Raw genomic sequence first — 15,485 nt, 5'->3', positions numbered from 1 at the left:
TTTCCTACAGATCATGATAAAATTTGGTTCAAGTTGAGCTGCTATATCATATTCCTGTCATAGAAACGATCAGTTATAAATTATAGTACTCTGCAAGGGTATCAAGTATTTGGCGTGTCGAAGATAACCGTTATTTCTTGTTTAATTAAAAAATACTTTAAATGTGTGACACACACCCCCCATTGATTTGGCCACTTTCATGCTTGCCTGCACCTGCTGCATGCAATTAAAATCGAAAACCAGACAACACAACTCAAACTGACCAACTTTTTGGGCAATGTCATTTGGTTTTGGGGAATTTTTCCGGCCTTTCATTTTTCATGGCATTTCCAATTTTAATTGAAATTTATGCGCACATCGCAGAAAAAGGGGTTGGACCAAAAAGGGACTTTCTGCTTCGGGTCGCGTGTTCGCCAAAAGTGTTGCAAATTGTTGAAAATTTGAAAATTTACATGCACATTCATGCTGGATACGCCTTTGGGCTTGATTTACAGCCCGCACTCTCGTTATTTATGAGTTTAAGCGCGTACTTGAAATTTCCCAAATACACGGAAAAGTGCATGCAAAACATTTTGTTGTTGCGGTCCGCCATTTTATTGTAATTCGGTGTGTTCATGTGTAAAATTTGAAATTGTTGTAAATAATTACCCTAATGGCTGGCTGTCTGACTGGCGCCCAGATTGGGGTACAGTTGCGACTAGCAGTTAATTTGTGAGCATCGGCATCGTCGCCTTTTGTAATTAAGCTTCAACCGTTAATATTTTAGCCAGATAAGAGCCAATTCCAATGGTTGTTGGGACCCCTTCATCCCACCCTGTCATAGATTTATGTGAGGAATAAGGCAAAAGTTGGTCCAGAGTCAGCCGAATTGTATCCAAAAGATTTCACGGTTCGCCGAAAGCAAAAATCCTCCGCCTTGGGTGTTAATTTGGGGGCCAGATTTTTTTGTCTGCATTGAAAACGAAAGCTTGTTTGTTTTTGTTTTGTAATTGCAAGAATTTAATTAGCATCTTCAAGTCGTTAACAAGATACAAAAGCCGGTAAGTTATGCCGGGCACTCTATATAACGGAGTATAATGATGGCAAAATATTTGTAGCAGATAAACATAACTTTATTATGTAAAGGGTCTAGAGATTTCTCTGAATATCTGTCAGGTGAAAGCAACATTTACTCATGAATTCATTCATTAAACATACTTTTGTTTATATTTACAACATTATTCTACATCCCAGCATAAGGGATGAAAATGAAAGTAAAAATATCTTACTTAACTTAAATTATTTTCAATAGTTTAAGACTTAATCAGCGTGTCAGCATTTAACCAATGTGAAAACCTGCAAATATAAAAGTTACTTTATAATAATTTAATATGATTACTAAAAAACTTACTATTATGATGAATGTTTATGTTGATTTTAGGCAACTTTATCGGGAATTTTTTTGGTTTTGCTCTGCGTTTTACACCTCCCGAAATATTGCTGATGCATAGCAAAATTAAGACTAACAAAAGCCATTCAAACTTGAAATATTTCATTGAAATGCTGTCTATAAAACAGAGTTAGCTATATGTCAATTAACAAAATGTTCGGACAACGTATATTTGCAGACTGAAACATAAGCATCTTAGTGTGACTTTTAAGTATACAATCGAAATCTATTAAAATGTGATGACCTCGTAGATCATCTGTTATCAATTTGGAAATTACGTTGAGCGTGCCCGTCAATAAGAGAATGAAAGTAAGCCCCCGAATTCGCTTAAATCTGATCAGCGGAAACAAAAAAATAGAAATCGACGATAAGTGTGTTAACCCATTGAGTGCCTATTGGGTCGATTGTCAACTCACCGAATAGACTAATATAAACATGCATAAATTGCATTATAAGCGACCTAAACAAAGCATTGAAGCACTCCAAATTCATATTCAATACTTAATGCAAGGATTGCGTTTACCCCTCGTCGGAAAAATAACCATAACTATTCATTATCGACATATAAACTGTGCTTCGACCCCTTGGCAAAGTACTCATAACTTCAGATTTTTATTAAATAGACGTAACAAAACAAACGCGGGCTAAAAATGTCACACATAGTGGAAAAATAGAATTAGAAGAGGATGCGATAGAATGAACATATGTATGAGCATCCTTTTGACCCACAAAATTAAAAATATGAAATGCATGTGGAAGAACCCTTTTTCCGTAACATCCACGTCCCACATCCTGCGTAATTCAATATTTAACTATATGAGATTTATGGCCACAGGGTCTAGCGACGACTTCCGCTGTTTTCCGTGCGTTCTTGTTCGCAACGTTTGCGTCGTTTTATTTGTATAAAGTATAATTTTTGATTTAGTGCGATTTTGTATCATCGGGTTGTATAGTACAAGACCCAGGGTGCTAGCAAAGGGTTAACGCAATAGTTTTGCAATATCCCAAATATGACAAAGTAAAAATTCGTTTGTTTTCATTAGACGATGGTTGCGGATATGAGACCACATGCTGATTGTTATTGTGCCGGTGATAGGGAAGGAATCTGGCGGGTGGTTTTCTTTGAAGGTTGCTACAGAAACAACAGCAATTATTGTCCTGTCGATGCTATTAGGAAATTTATTTGATTTTTCATGCATTTAACAGTAAATGTGAAACTTTAAACACCATAAAAATCCTTTTCGTGCAAGGAAGTGAGCGAAATATCTATAAGACTTTGCATTTATTATTATGTTAAAATATTTCAGGCACAAATTCAATGAAAAGTCAGAAATTCAATAGATGCCTAGGTGGCAACAAATTGGTTTGTTTGCAGACCTTGCTTGAATACGCGCGGGAATTAGTTGATGTGACGCCCCCGCGTTTATCATTGGGGTTGGCAGCTACAGGATGCAAATGCCGGCGATAAGGCGCAAAACAGCAACAAATGTTTGGCAAAAACCAATTTGCAGAGCAAAAAATTTGCATATGACATACTTATAAAGAGCTCGAGTCCCGAGAGGTGAGGTGCTCTATAGAAAGTGCGTAATCAAAGGGTTGCGCACGGCCGGAAGTGAAGGGGCGTGAAAATTTATTACAGGTTGCATTAAATTTAATTTGAAGCGTGCGCGGAAATTTCAAGATGTGAATGTCGCGTTTTCGCGATATGATGATATTTTGTTCTCCTTATTGAGTTACCTCAGTATCCCACATCGTCAGCGCCGTTTCATCTCTTCTATTTGCTTAAGCAAAAGCTGCATACGATCCTTCATCAGGGGCTGCCCACGTTGTGTACGTTTGCTGATGGCTTTGGTTTTCTCCAGACGCTGCTTTTTGTATGCCTTGATACGTGCCTCCTTCTCTAGCTGAATCTTTTGGCGCTCCGCCTCTGCCTCGGCAGCTTTCTTTTGGCGTATCATTTTTCGTATCTCTGGCTTGTTGGGTTTGCTCTCCTGCAAAACAAATAGAATACAAAATGATGCAGCAGCCTGTTGCTTTACTTCACATAATCTTTGAACATACCGACGCTGGCTTTTTTTGCTTGTATTTTTGCTTAAAGTCAGGTTTTTGCTTATGGCCTGCTTTTGCATGGCTCGGCGTTTTATTAAATTTGCCTTGGTTTTTTTGCGGCCTAGGTTTCATCTTTTACAAAAATTATGTTTTTAATACAACTACACGTGCAAATTGATACGTAAAACAGCTGATAGGACAATTACAAACTGAGTGTTGAATAATCACAAAAGTTTCAACATTTGTTAAGCATATCGGCTATCGGCTGAATACTGTGAATCTATCGATGTTCTGTAAATCGACCGACGTCGTCCTTGGCGAGCATTTTAAATTACAAATTAAATGTTTTAATAACTGTTAATTTTGCAATAAAGCTTTAACCTGTTCAACAATTAAACAAGGAAATGTTTGTTAAATCCTAGCTTCTATATAAAAGAAAACTTTAAAAAAAATTCCACTTTGCTTTGTACTGAAAATGGGAATGGAACTTTTTCCGAAAGCTAAGGCTGCCACACCGTTTTGTTGGTCAAGGTGGCAGCCCCGTTTTTACCGTTCACTCGCGTGGACGTTGTTGATAATTTTTATTTACTTATTTATTTTATTGTCTTAACAATGAGCTTGACTAGCATTAAACAAAAAGAATTGAAAGGCAAGAAAAATGTGCTGCCCAAATTGCGTACAATTTTGGCCAATCCATACAAGCAACACTGGTAAGCGCCAAAAGTAAAGTATAAGTGGAATGAAAGAAACTAACCATTGAATATTGTTGCAGTCCTGTGCTACCGGATGACGAAGTAACAGAATTTAAAAACGTATTGAAGAAGGCAATAAGCAATAGTAGTTATCCACTTAAAGCATTTCCTACTCAGACACACATTCATCTTGGGCTGGAGAGCTCTCTACGCGCCATAAATGGACGACGCTTCTCATGTGTCTTTGTTTCGCTCAGCGTAAGGCCCTCTCATCTCATTCGTTTAATAGCAACCAGTGCTGAGGTCAAGGTTCCAACGGCTCCCATTTATGCTCAGCCCAAATTGGAGGAGCTGACCCAAGAACTGTTTGGTGTGCGAGCACTTACGTTAGTGCTGCCGGTAGACTTGTATTCTATTAGTCCTGAGTTGGCGAATTGGGTGAACGCTCGTAACAGACCCGTGAAACAGCTTGTTAATCAGCCAAAATCTGTCATGAAGAAGACGCCAAAAAAGGCGCCAACAATACAAGAGTCTAAGAAAGGTCCAATTGAGCAACAAGTTGCTGCCCCAATGGAACAAAAAGAGTGGAGCGGCGATTACATATCCTGTTTGAATGGAAAAGTCCTTAATCTCGATCAAGGCGATGCGCAGGCCGAAACGCAACAATTAGGAGAAGCACTTAGCAGTATGGCTATGAAAGCTAAATCAAAAACTGAAGTTACTGAAAATATCGAAAGAACACAAACCATCGAAGCATTTCCAACAACTGAGCTGATGCAGGTAGACACAGATGAGGATGAATTTCTGGCAGCAAGTGAGTTGAGTGACTATAAACCTGTTACCGTGCATCAGATTCGTCCAAATCCAAACAAAAAACCCAAAAAGAAACGCAACAAAAATAAAACAAAAATCTTATCTGTAAATAAATAAAACCAACTGATAGTTGGCAACGCGGCTCAATCAGCTGTTGAATTTTGGGTTATGTTTCGTTTTTATTGTTATCGTAATTTTAAAAGCCGCACAACATGCTCAGAAGTTTACGGCAAATAGCTAGACTACGGAAACTGGCGACAGTTCCGGCCTGCAATATACAGCACACAATTGCCGTACCATGCAGCGTATCAACAAATATTCGGGCTCAACTACACACCAGCAGCATCGTAAATAAATACGACAAGAAATCCTCTGGTCGGAGAGAAGACATTGACAGCGACGATGAGGCAGATGAAGATTTTAAGGATGATCGTGACTCAAAGGTGGTGAAGACCAAAGTTAACTCGCTTCGCGCCGACTTGCTGCTAAAGTCTGGACTTGGCATGGCCAGAAAGTGAGTACTTTCCATTGATAAAGAGTTGCATACTAAATCTATCATTCTCATTCCCATACAGCAAAGTGGAGCTTAACTTCTACGAGAGCAAAATCCGTGTTAATGGACAAAAACTACAGAAAAAGAGCGTGCAGGTGAGTTGACTCTGGATTGACAAGTAGTCCAAGTTAATAACGTTAATGTATTCAATGTATTACAGCTTGAAGTCGGCGACGAAATTGATGTAGTACGCGGCTTCAGTCAGTCTAATCCCTCCCATTTGGTTATCGCACGTGTCGTAATATTATCTGCCGCGGAACGGGAGGAGGGACTCAGTGTACATCTGCGACGCTACAAATCACTGCTCATTGAGAACTACAGAGGCCCCAATGCTTTCAAGTCATCGGAGCCAATCGTACACTAGCAAGAGAGTAAATAAATCGAATTAAACGTTGATATGAATAAGCACGCATTCTCTTAATCAACAATGTTTATACACATACATTTATATACATGGATACTTATATATTCGTATTAATTATTCAATGAACCCGCTCCATGCTTATCAACCGCTTTTTACGTCACGCTACCAGATGCGACATTTGGTCGAAGTCGGATTCATTGGGCTGCCAGACGGACAGTTGAACGACTTTGCGAAATCCTCGTCGTTAGTGACTGCGCCAAGGACTCGGTACTTGTCCATAGTATGCTCACTGGTCAGCTCCTCCCAATAGTGTTCCTCCTCGTAGGCGGCACACCAAAGCTGGGCAAAGCCCAGGTAAAACAACTGCTCTGGTGATAAATCCATGCCGGGCATCTGTTCGTTTTTCAGCACATTCGAGAAATGGTTTTCGTTGGTCAACTGTAGCTGCTTCATGTGGCTTCGATATGCACTCATCGCCTCGCGTAATCCTCCACTATCCGCAATGTTCTCATCCTTGGTCTCGTTCCCGTTGATATTACGATTGATCTCCGGTATTGTAAAGTTATTGAAATGATTCACGTAACAATTGGCGCGATCTGCGAACACCTCGCTGGATTTATTTGTCCACCAATTGCGCGATGCTCCGGTGCTGTCGAAAAGAGAACCAACGGTGTCAAATCCGTGTGTCAACTCATGACCCACCAAGTAGCCGATTGTGCCGAACTTTAGCGAGTTGGGCCAGGCCTGATGGTATGCTGGAGGATGCAGTATTCCGGCCATTACATTAATCGAATTGTCCAAATTAAAATAGAACGCGTTCACCTGCATTCCCACAAGAAGTTCCAACGGTTTCGTTTCGTTGGACATCTCTTTGTGGTGCAATCCATTATATCGCTTCATGTTTGCATGGAATTTTTTTAAGTTGATGTTGTTCGTAGCGTAGCTGCCTGGAACGAAGGTTAAATTGTTCATCTCACGTATTAGGATCTCAGTAAGATTGGCGTTTTTAAATGAGCCTATGCGCGGCTCTGTCGTAGATTCTTTGAGTAACGCCTCCTTGCGAGTATCCTCGTCTAACCAGTTGGCATTTTCCAAGAGCAATACAAAAGTCTTTCGCAACTCAACGATTATATTCGCAATCTCTGATTTGGTTTCGTCAGTGAAGTGTTTCTGAATTCAAAGGAGTTATAGTAAAGTATTATTAATAAACTAATGATAAATTAATCACAGAACCTACCAACAAGTATAGCTTGTCCAAGAGGTAAGGCACCGAGAAATGTACTTGAAGCATACAATGATCGCGCTGGAACTTGGTTGACTTCAATTTGAAGTCCATGGTATAAAGGAGCTTCATGGCCAGATAATTGGCAACAGCTGGCTTGTGCTTGGCACACACCTTATCAAGCTCATAGTAGTAGAATTCGCAGAAATGTTCTTCGGTTTTTTTTTCGAAATTCACACCGCCCCAGGCAATATCATAGTAGCTTTCCCATAAGGGAAATGGATCCAGATTCTCCTTCGCGGACAACTTATTACATTTGTATTGGTTCTCATCAAAGCGGTCACCTATTTGCAGCACTTCACGCCAGAAGGCAAACACTTCGGCAATCACATCGGAAACTTGCTCATCGGAGAGTCCATATGTTTTAAGATATCCTCGCATACGCTTCTCGTTCAGCTTATATCCTTTGGTGTCGTTTGTGGCAATGTTGTCACTATGGACGATATAATCAAAGCCGAGCTCTGGCAGCTCAAAGTCTGGATAAAAAGGATATTGTGGCAAAATATGTTCATTGATTAGACCAGCCGCACGGTAGTTAGTCAAGTGGGAGCTCATGTTGAACCAACTAAAATTCGAAGCCTGCCACGCGTCGCCGTCGACAGCGGGAAATCCGCCAATCGACCTGATAAGCGCCAGATAAGCGGGGTCAGCTGCTGGCATCGGATAGAGCTCAGCACTGAGACATGCGTTGTAGAATTGTTGTGCAATACGCAATTCATGAGCATACCCCAGATCTTTGGCCAACGTGGAATTCGACAACAGCAGCTCCTCTGTTTTATCCAACAGCGTATATACAATGTCCAGGAGATTACTACGTTTGTGTTGTGATTGCCTTTCCGGTTTAACCAGCTTCCAGTTGCCACATGCATACTCATAGAAATCGTCACATGGCGACACAGTGAGATTCATATAGCTCAACATCTTTGCGGCATAGGATTTCAGGAATTCGGTATTGTCATCCGTTATAATGTTATCTTTGAATTCGTCACCATTAATCTCACTTTTATTTTCTTCTGGTTCTATCGTTGGCTTGGCCACACATGTTGCCAATAAAATAATGAGCACTAAAGCTCCACAATTTACATATAAGTTTCTCTTAATCTCAAACATTTTTCCTTTCATCATTTACCTACAGATTTACATTCATAGGTATTTTTGATAGGCAAATGTCTATATATTACTCAAAAAGCGTATTGTAGATAATAGTCATTGATAGATTTGAATTAATGAATAATGTCTCGGATCTTTCGCACGACTGATTCATTCAGAGCCTAAATTAAAACTGCCTGGCACAGCGGAAACTCAAAATTTAGCACTCATTCCTCTCTCATTGGAAAGCTGGAAATATGTGAGCTGCTGATAACGATTTTATTATGTATAATCTAAAACATGACCTAATCTAAGTACCATAGATAAGGCTGTTTCTCTTCTTGCTTTTTAATAAATTCGCTTTCATATTGCTAAACGGCAGTTACACAATTTGCCCGCGCTTATTTATTTAAAAATTTATTAGTGTTGGCACTAGACAAGTCGATAGTCGATTATCGTAATATCGCCGAAATATCGCCGATATTTTGACAGCCCTACAGGCTGGCAGCACTGATTAAAATTGCAATAAAACCATTAAAATTCATAAATTTGATAAAAATGTATAATTCGAATTTAGATCAAATTAAGGGAAACAATTTAATGAAGGCTTAAAATTCGTTAGCCCTAGGGGAGAGAAGTGTAAATACTCAATTCAAAAAAAAAATTCGAGAGTACAAAATATAATTTAAAAAAAAAGTACAAAGAAATTCCGATGTTTTCTAAAATTTACCAATTTTGGGTAAAAATCAAGCCAGATCGGAAATTTTTACTGGATGGGCAACCTTCGCCAAAAAAAAACAATAAACACGGGCGCTTCGCTTGTTTTTGCTGTTTGAACTGTCTGTCATATTATTAAAAATGTCCCTCTCCAGCGATGGTGAATGTCGCACAGTTCTACAGCAATATAAAGTAAGTATCAGGAGCTTGATGTCTAAGACGACGATTAAAACTTTAAAATTTAGTATGGACTGCACAAGATATTATGTGTCATCAAAATAATGCCGGATAAAATAAGTTTATACAAAAGGGAACCGGAGATTGACTTTAACTGGATGACAGCTGCTCATTGGGCAAAACTTGAGAGCAGTTTATGGAGACTATTTGACAGCCTTAGCCACTGGAAGCAAGATTCACGCACGTTAAAGACCAAGATGCTCGTGGATCACATTGAGGTGTCGATCAGGGCAACAGAAAAGTATCTGACGGCAGCACAGACACTGCTGATAAATGAGGCGTTAACACAAAATGATCTGGAACTAGAGATTGCGCTCAGATACATGTCCCAGGAGGATACAACAGTTTTTAATGCACAGCCGATAAAGCGCAAACACGATGTAGAAACGAAGGCAACACAGCTGAAAACGGATGGCGATTATCCTGTTGACTCCAGCTCTGATATTAAAAACACACAAATATCGAGGAGCAGGTGAGGAGAATAAATAGCTAGCATCTGAATCATGTTGACTTATTTTTTTTCTTTATTACAGTGACTCTGACAGGACTAAGCGGGCTAAATTGCGGGACAATGATAACGAACCGTCTAGAGTCAGCAGCCGTTCGGCTACCACAAAGATAGGTCGAAACCGGGAGCGCAGATCCATTTCCCATGACAGTCACCGTGGCAAGATCATGCCGCCTTCCAGCAGAAGTGAACGCACAACGCGCCGAAGCGGAAGCGGCGGTCGAACGCCCAAGCGTTCCAAAAGTCCACTTTTAATGTATTCCAAGATGTAACTATTTAAGAAATGTATAATTAATCTCCTAATTTTATTGCTTCAGATCAAATTCCGACGAGTCAAAGCCGGAGCGTCGTTCAGCTCGTTCACCTAAGAGGCCGGATCATTATAATGAAAACAATGTTGGGTAATTATGACCACAACAATCTTAATTATCTATAGTTTGTATGTTAACCGAGAACTACATATCCACAGTCAAAGAAAAACTCAAAAAACCAAGTCAAAAGCGGGGGAGAATAATGTACTTTCCAGATCTGACAAAAATTCAATAAAAAGACAACAAAGCACAAGGAATAAAGCAGCATCATCCGCGGTTGCCAATGGAAATTCTTTGAAATTTGAGCAACTCGATGATGCGCGTATCAATGTTGAAGCTCTAAAGAAAATAAACGAAATGCTGGACGTTCCCAAGCCACGGAAAGTTAAGATCCTGTAAGTTGAGAACGGATTAAATAACTCTCTTACTAAGTTAATCGTATATTTTGTACGACAGGCTGCTTGAGGATATGGACGAGCCAACAGTATTAAACACATTCGAGACATATCGTGAGGACTTTGATCGACTCTTCAAGGAACGCGAGAAAAAGTTCCATACTATAAGCTACATGTCAATCGATCACTGTCATACCATGGACATTTTAAACAAAACGATACGCGACAACATGATTAAAAAACTGGCTGAAGTATATAGTAAATCAGGTGTAAGTAACCTATACAATTTAAATGTAACTTGCCTTATAATCCGACTTGATATCGTCATTTGTAGCCTCACGGTACGCTGGTTCTTAATGGCCTATTGCCGCTGTGGATAGTTCGTCTCTTTATGGACAAATACAAGTTCTCACATGATGAGGCAGTGCGTCAAATTGCGGACCAACTGAAGTACAACACCTACCTGAAAGCTGTTAACAATGATCCACTTAGCTCGGACTTAGATGATTGAAATTGTAGTTACGCATACATGCATGCTCAAAAATTATGAATCATATATAAATTTTATCTATTTAACGTTAGCATTCAATTATATATTTCTGTTTTGAATCATTCACTTCATACAAGACTATCTCATTTGTTTAAATATTAAAGTTTAGATTTATTTGAGCATACAACTACGACTTGCACAGTTGTCGCAGAGAGCTTTATAATTGGAATATTACGAAATTCTCTTTCTTAGAACTAAGCATGTGGCTACGAAGAAGTACTGTTGATGCAACGGTAGTGAATCCCCTCCATGTGTAGGGTTATGAACTCAGTCTGTTTGCCACGATCTTATATTTACACCATTTGTATATCTGCATGTGGGTTGTGATAAGTATCACGGACTTAGAGCTCATCATGCTGTTGCTCCTCATCGTCTTCCTCGGCATTCGTGCTCTCGCTGCTAGCTGATTTCACGTCATCCGCATCGTCATCATCCTCCTCATCGAACTCGATCTGTTCATCTTGAGCGACGCCAAGTGTCTGTCGCATCATTTTCTCAATGCTGTCGGCGAAGGTTGAGGTCTCCTGCAGCATGTAGCCAGATCGCAGAGTGGCAGTGCGGAACATCATGACAGCCATATCCTTGGCTGTTTCATCAGCTTCATCAGCCTCGACACGACGCAACAGCTCACGCATAAGCGGATGCCTGGGATTGATCTCCAATGTCTTCTTCTGATTCAGATAGTAACTACGTTGAGGATCGTCAGCCTTTTGATGGGCATTCGACATGGCCAGACGCTCCATATTGCCAGTCCAACCAAATACGCCAGCCACCAGTGCGCAAGGCGAGTTGCTCAGACGCTCCGAAATCTGTGCCTTGGAAATCTGATCCTTGAGGGCGACATCATTCAACCATTTAACCAATGGCTCGAAAGTGTTCTTTAGTGTCTCAAACTTCTCCTTGCTCTTCTCAGACTCGTTCAGTTTGAAGCCCTCCTTGGCAACGTTCTGGAATTTCTTGCCATCGAATTCGGGCAGAGCCGAAATGCAGTACTCATCAACGGCTTCAACCAGGTAGAGCACCTCATAGCCCTTGCTGAGCAGACGCTCAACGAATGGAGACTTCTCAACCTCGGCACGGTTAGCACCGGCAATGAAGTAGATGTGCTCCTGCTTCGCCTTCATGCGCTCCACGTACTCAGCCAGCGAGGTGACGCTCTTGTCGTGCGATGTCTGGAAGCGCAACAGCTTGGCGAGACGTGAACGATTGCTGGGATCTTCCATGACACCCAATTTGATGCTAAAGGTAAACGAGTTTACAATTAGACTTGAATTTAAAAACTCTTCTATTTCAGTACTTACTTGGTGGAGAATTCCTTCCAGAACTTCTCGTAGGCAGCCTTGTCAATCTTCTTAATCATGTCAAGCACCTTACGCACCAGTTTCTTCTTGATAACCTTGATGAGCTTGTGCTGCTGCAGATTCTCACGGGAGACATTCAATGGCAAATCATCGGAATCGACAACGCCGCGAATGAAACTCAGATAGTTGGGCATCATGTCATTAAACTCGTCGGTGATGAACACACGGCGCACATAGAGCTTAATGTTGTCGGACTTGGTGCCGTAACGATTAAAGGATTCAGATGGCTGAACCTTGGGAATATACAGTAAACTCTTGAAAGTGACTTCACCTTCAGCAATGAAGTGTGTCTGGGTAAGGGGCTCGCTCGAGTCCTTGGTGAGGCTCTTGTAGAATGCGTTGTATTCCTCTTCGGTGACTTCCGATGGTTTGCGTGTCCAGATGGGTTTGCTATCGTTAATGAGCATCCAATCCCAGATGGTCTTTGAAACCTTCTTGGTCTTGGGCTTGTCATCTTCAGTATCTTCTTCAACCTTGGCATCCTCATCGGCCTCATCGACATCATCTTCAGTCTTTTCGGCCTTGGGCGCTTCCTCCTCAACTGGCACCTCCTCCTCCACAGTCTTGCTGGACCACATCATAATTGGAAAATTGATGAACTGCGAGTATTTGCGAATCAGTTCGCGCACTGTATCCTCCTCCAGGAAATCCTGTGCCTCATCCTTCAGGTACAAGGAAATAATGGAGCCACGTTTCAGTGTATCACCACGGGGATCCTCAGTAATGCTGAAGCTGTTGGCATCCGATTCCCAGATGTACTGCTTGTCATCGTTGTGTTTGGTGGTGACCACCACACGGTCGGCGACCAGGAAAGCTGAGTAAAAGCCCACACCGAACTGACCAATCATATCATTCAAATCCTGACCATCGGACTTGCTGGGATCCTGCATTTTGGCCAAGAAATCCGCAGTGCCGGACTTGGCAATTGTGCCCAAATTGTTAATGAGATCCTGATGCGTCATGCCAATGCCAGAATCAAAAATATGCAGCACCTTGTTCTCCTTATCGGCCTTGATGCGTATATGCAGTTCAGGATTCGATTCGAGCTCCTTGCGGTTGGTTAAGGCCAGTAGACGAATCTTGTCAATCGCATCGGAGGCGTTTGAGATCAGCTCACGCAAGAAAATCTCCTTGTTGCGGTACAGCGAATTGATGATCAATTTCATCATGCGATTCACCTCCGTTTGGAATGTGAACTTTTCCGCCTAAGAACAAAACACATTTTATCAATAAACAATTAATGAATGAATTGAATGTGTGCGTTAGTGTGTGTGCATACGGGTCTGTTTACAAACCTTTTCGCGTATTTCTTTTAGTTGTGCCACATTGAGGCCGTCCAATTTAATGGCTTCTTCTTCACGTTTAAGCGTCTCGGCATCTGTAGTTAAAATATGTACACGTACATATACAAATTAGTATGTAGATAAGGGGCGTATAGAGCAATTGCAACGGTAAAAGCTTAATGCTGACGTGTACATAACGCAGTTAATTGCGCTGACCGCTAGGGGGCGTGTAAGAGGGGGGCGAGTGTCTTACCTGTTCTAGAACCTTCCTTAAAGGAGCCCAAATCCAATTCAATGGTTTCTGCACTGCCATCATCACCAGCTCCATCGGCGACAATTTGGTTAACGCCTAATGAGAAAAATGTATAGAAAAAATTAGGTTAAAATGCCGGTACGAATTACAAATGCGTGGCAACATTCACACGAAACGAACCTGCCAAAAGTAAAATGCTCAGAAGCAACAAATACTTCATCCTGTATTCAATTTGATTTACTAGATCACAATTCAGTTAATTTGCCTAAAGGCCACGTCACTACCAACGTCCACTGAATTTAGTTGTAGCTCCTCACGAACTTGACCAATTGACTACTTTTCGCACAGAGAATGACGCCGTCGCGCCTGAGACCCTTCTCTTTTATGGATGCCAGATAGATCCACTGTTGCCAAATTAGCTATTTTATAGCTAGATCTGGCTATCTTCAGAATTCGTTTGCTGGAATCATTTCAAAGTTTGCTATTAACTGCAAATCTCGCTATTTTAAAAATATATTCAGCTAAGTTTTGCTATTAATATTTTCAGTAAAACTGTACAAAACTGCCCACAATAACATATTGATATATATGCGCTCCAGACAGAAATAGCTATTGTTCCCCCTAGAAACTTGCCAGCACTGGAGTAGAAGAATGACACCCGGTGCAAAAGCTGCCACCCTGCAAAGTTTCCCGATCTGGCTATATTTTTGTGTACTTACAAAAATAAGTACAATTCCGAAGATGGGATTTCTTAATTATTGTGCCCAATTTCGGATTTTTTTTTTGCTAGAACTTTTTAATTTATCAAAATTCTTTGTTAGAATTTTCTCGATTTTTTTTTATATTTTTTTTGTAGAATTAAATTTTCTAACTTCTCTTCCCGAGGGCTGACGAACTTCAAACCTTCATTAAAATGTTAACCTTAATTATGTCTAATTTCGAATTTTAAATTTTCATCAAATTATAAATTTATTTCAAAGTTAATGCATATTGAGATTTACATTTTTCACCTAAAAACAAAACGGGCTGGCAGGCTTGGCCCATTGTATTAAAATCTGAAACTTCTATAATTTTATAGCTAGAATTTAAAAAAAAAAAGTTAGAATTTTTGTTGATTTTGAATGTATTTTAAATGTTTCCAAACCTTTTAAAAATTGTTCTTTTTCAAAAGTATCTTTTTCGAAAAATCACGTATCGTTTATAAATTTTTAAGCTAGTATTTTTAAAATTTTTGAAGAATATTTGTTGAATTTCTTTTTTCGAATTTTTAAAAATTGTTTGCAGTTAAATTATTTAACTTCTTGCCCCAAGGAGAGACGATCTTCAACTCTTTTTTAAAATCAACACCTTAATTAAATTAAATAATTGTTATTTGAGTTGTGCGCCGCTCAGTGTAAAAAGTGCTAACAAAGTCTGGGATAAAACTATCGCACGAACTAGTGCTGCTAACCTTAGTTGAAAATATAGCTTGTTCTGGCTAGAAATTATTTATGTGTGCTCTTTTGCATAGTTTTAGAAGAAATTCTAATAGCAAAACATAGCTTAATCTATATTAAAATAAATCATATTTCTGGCTAATAGCAATTTTATAATTTTTCT

General features: G+C 40.0%; 6 protein-coding genes across 7 annotated transcripts; 3 read left to right on the top strand and 3 right to left on the bottom strand.

The window, feature by feature from the left end:
- Nucleotides 1-975: 975 nt before the first annotated feature.
- Nucleotides 976-3,694, bottom strand: LOC117791716 (thyroid transcription factor 1-associated protein 26). 2 transcript variants are annotated; one of them, XM_034631537.1, is made up of 3 exons: nt 3,491-3,692; nt 3,167-3,420; nt 976-1,335 (listed from the first exon to the last, which is right to left on the bottom strand). In XM_034631537.1, the coding sequence occupies exons 1-2, from the start codon at nt 3,608-3,610 to the stop codon at nt 3,184-3,186; spliced, it is 357 nt and encodes a 118-aa protein (XP_034487428.1). In that variant the 5' UTR covers nt 3,611-3,692; the 3' UTR covers nt 976-1,335; nt 3,167-3,183. The 2 variants fall into 2 exon arrangements, with proteins under 2 accessions (XP_034487428.1, XP_034487429.1); XM_034631538.1 differs by lacking the exon at nt 976-1,335 and having other exon boundaries at nt 2,693-3,420; nt 3,491-3,694.
- A 322-nt stretch (nt 3,695-4,016) lies between these two features.
- Nucleotides 4,017-5,145, top strand: LOC117791713. Its single transcript, XM_034631534.1, has 2 exons — nt 4,017-4,188; nt 4,251-5,145. Exons 1-2 carry the CDS (start codon nt 4,091-4,093, stop codon nt 5,098-5,100), a joined length of 948 nt encoding a protein of 315 aa, XP_034487425.1. The 5' UTR covers nt 4,017-4,090; the 3' UTR covers nt 5,101-5,145.
- On the top strand, nt 5,093-5,957 carry LOC117791715 (mitochondrial transcription rescue factor 1). Its single transcript, XM_034631536.1, has 3 exons — nt 5,093-5,497; nt 5,559-5,631; nt 5,697-5,957. Exons 1-3 carry the CDS (start codon nt 5,196-5,198, stop codon nt 5,898-5,900), a joined length of 579 nt encoding a protein of 192 aa, XP_034487427.1. The 5' UTR covers nt 5,093-5,195; the 3' UTR covers nt 5,901-5,957.
- Nucleotides 5,954-8,463, bottom strand: LOC117791709 (membrane metallo-endopeptidase-like 1). Its single transcript, XM_034631529.1, has 2 exons — nt 7,138-8,463; nt 5,954-7,070 (listed from the first exon to the last, which is right to left on the bottom strand). The coding sequence occupies exons 1-2, from the start codon at nt 8,305-8,307 to the stop codon at nt 6,063-6,065; spliced, it is 2,178 nt and encodes a 725-aa protein (XP_034487420.1). The 5' UTR covers nt 8,308-8,463; the 3' UTR covers nt 5,954-6,062.
- Nucleotides 8,464-9,085: 622 nt separating this feature from the next.
- LOC117791710 (uncharacterized protein CG4951) lies at nt 9,086-11,055 on the top strand. The gene is made up of 7 exons (XM_034631530.1): nt 9,086-9,180; nt 9,234-9,697; nt 9,759-9,989; nt 10,051-10,134; nt 10,203-10,439; nt 10,501-10,708; nt 10,774-11,055. The coding sequence occupies exons 1-7, from the start codon at nt 9,130-9,132 to the stop codon at nt 10,948-10,950; spliced, it is 1,452 nt and encodes a 483-aa protein (XP_034487421.1). The 5' UTR covers nt 9,086-9,129; the 3' UTR covers nt 10,951-11,055.
- On the bottom strand, nt 11,011-14,250 carry LOC117791708 (endoplasmin homolog). The gene is made up of 5 exons (XM_034631528.1): nt 14,067-14,250; nt 13,887-13,982; nt 13,646-13,728; nt 12,291-13,555; nt 11,011-12,228 (listed from the first exon to the last, which is right to left on the bottom strand). Exons 1-5 carry the CDS (start codon nt 14,104-14,106, stop codon nt 11,331-11,333), a joined length of 2,382 nt encoding a protein of 793 aa, XP_034487419.1. The 5' UTR covers nt 14,107-14,250; the 3' UTR covers nt 11,011-11,330.
- Between the last annotated feature and the right edge of the window lie 1,235 nt (nt 14,251-15,485).

This window comes from Drosophila innubila (assembly GCF_004354385.1).
Source record: "Drosophila innubila isolate TH190305 chromosome 3R unlocalized genomic scaffold, UK_Dinn_1.0 2_E_3R, whole genome shotgun sequence".
Classification (NCBI taxonomy): Eukaryota; Metazoa; Arthropoda; class Insecta; order Diptera; family Drosophilidae; genus Drosophila; species Drosophila innubila.
This window is presented reverse-complemented; position numbering and strand designations above follow the sequence as displayed.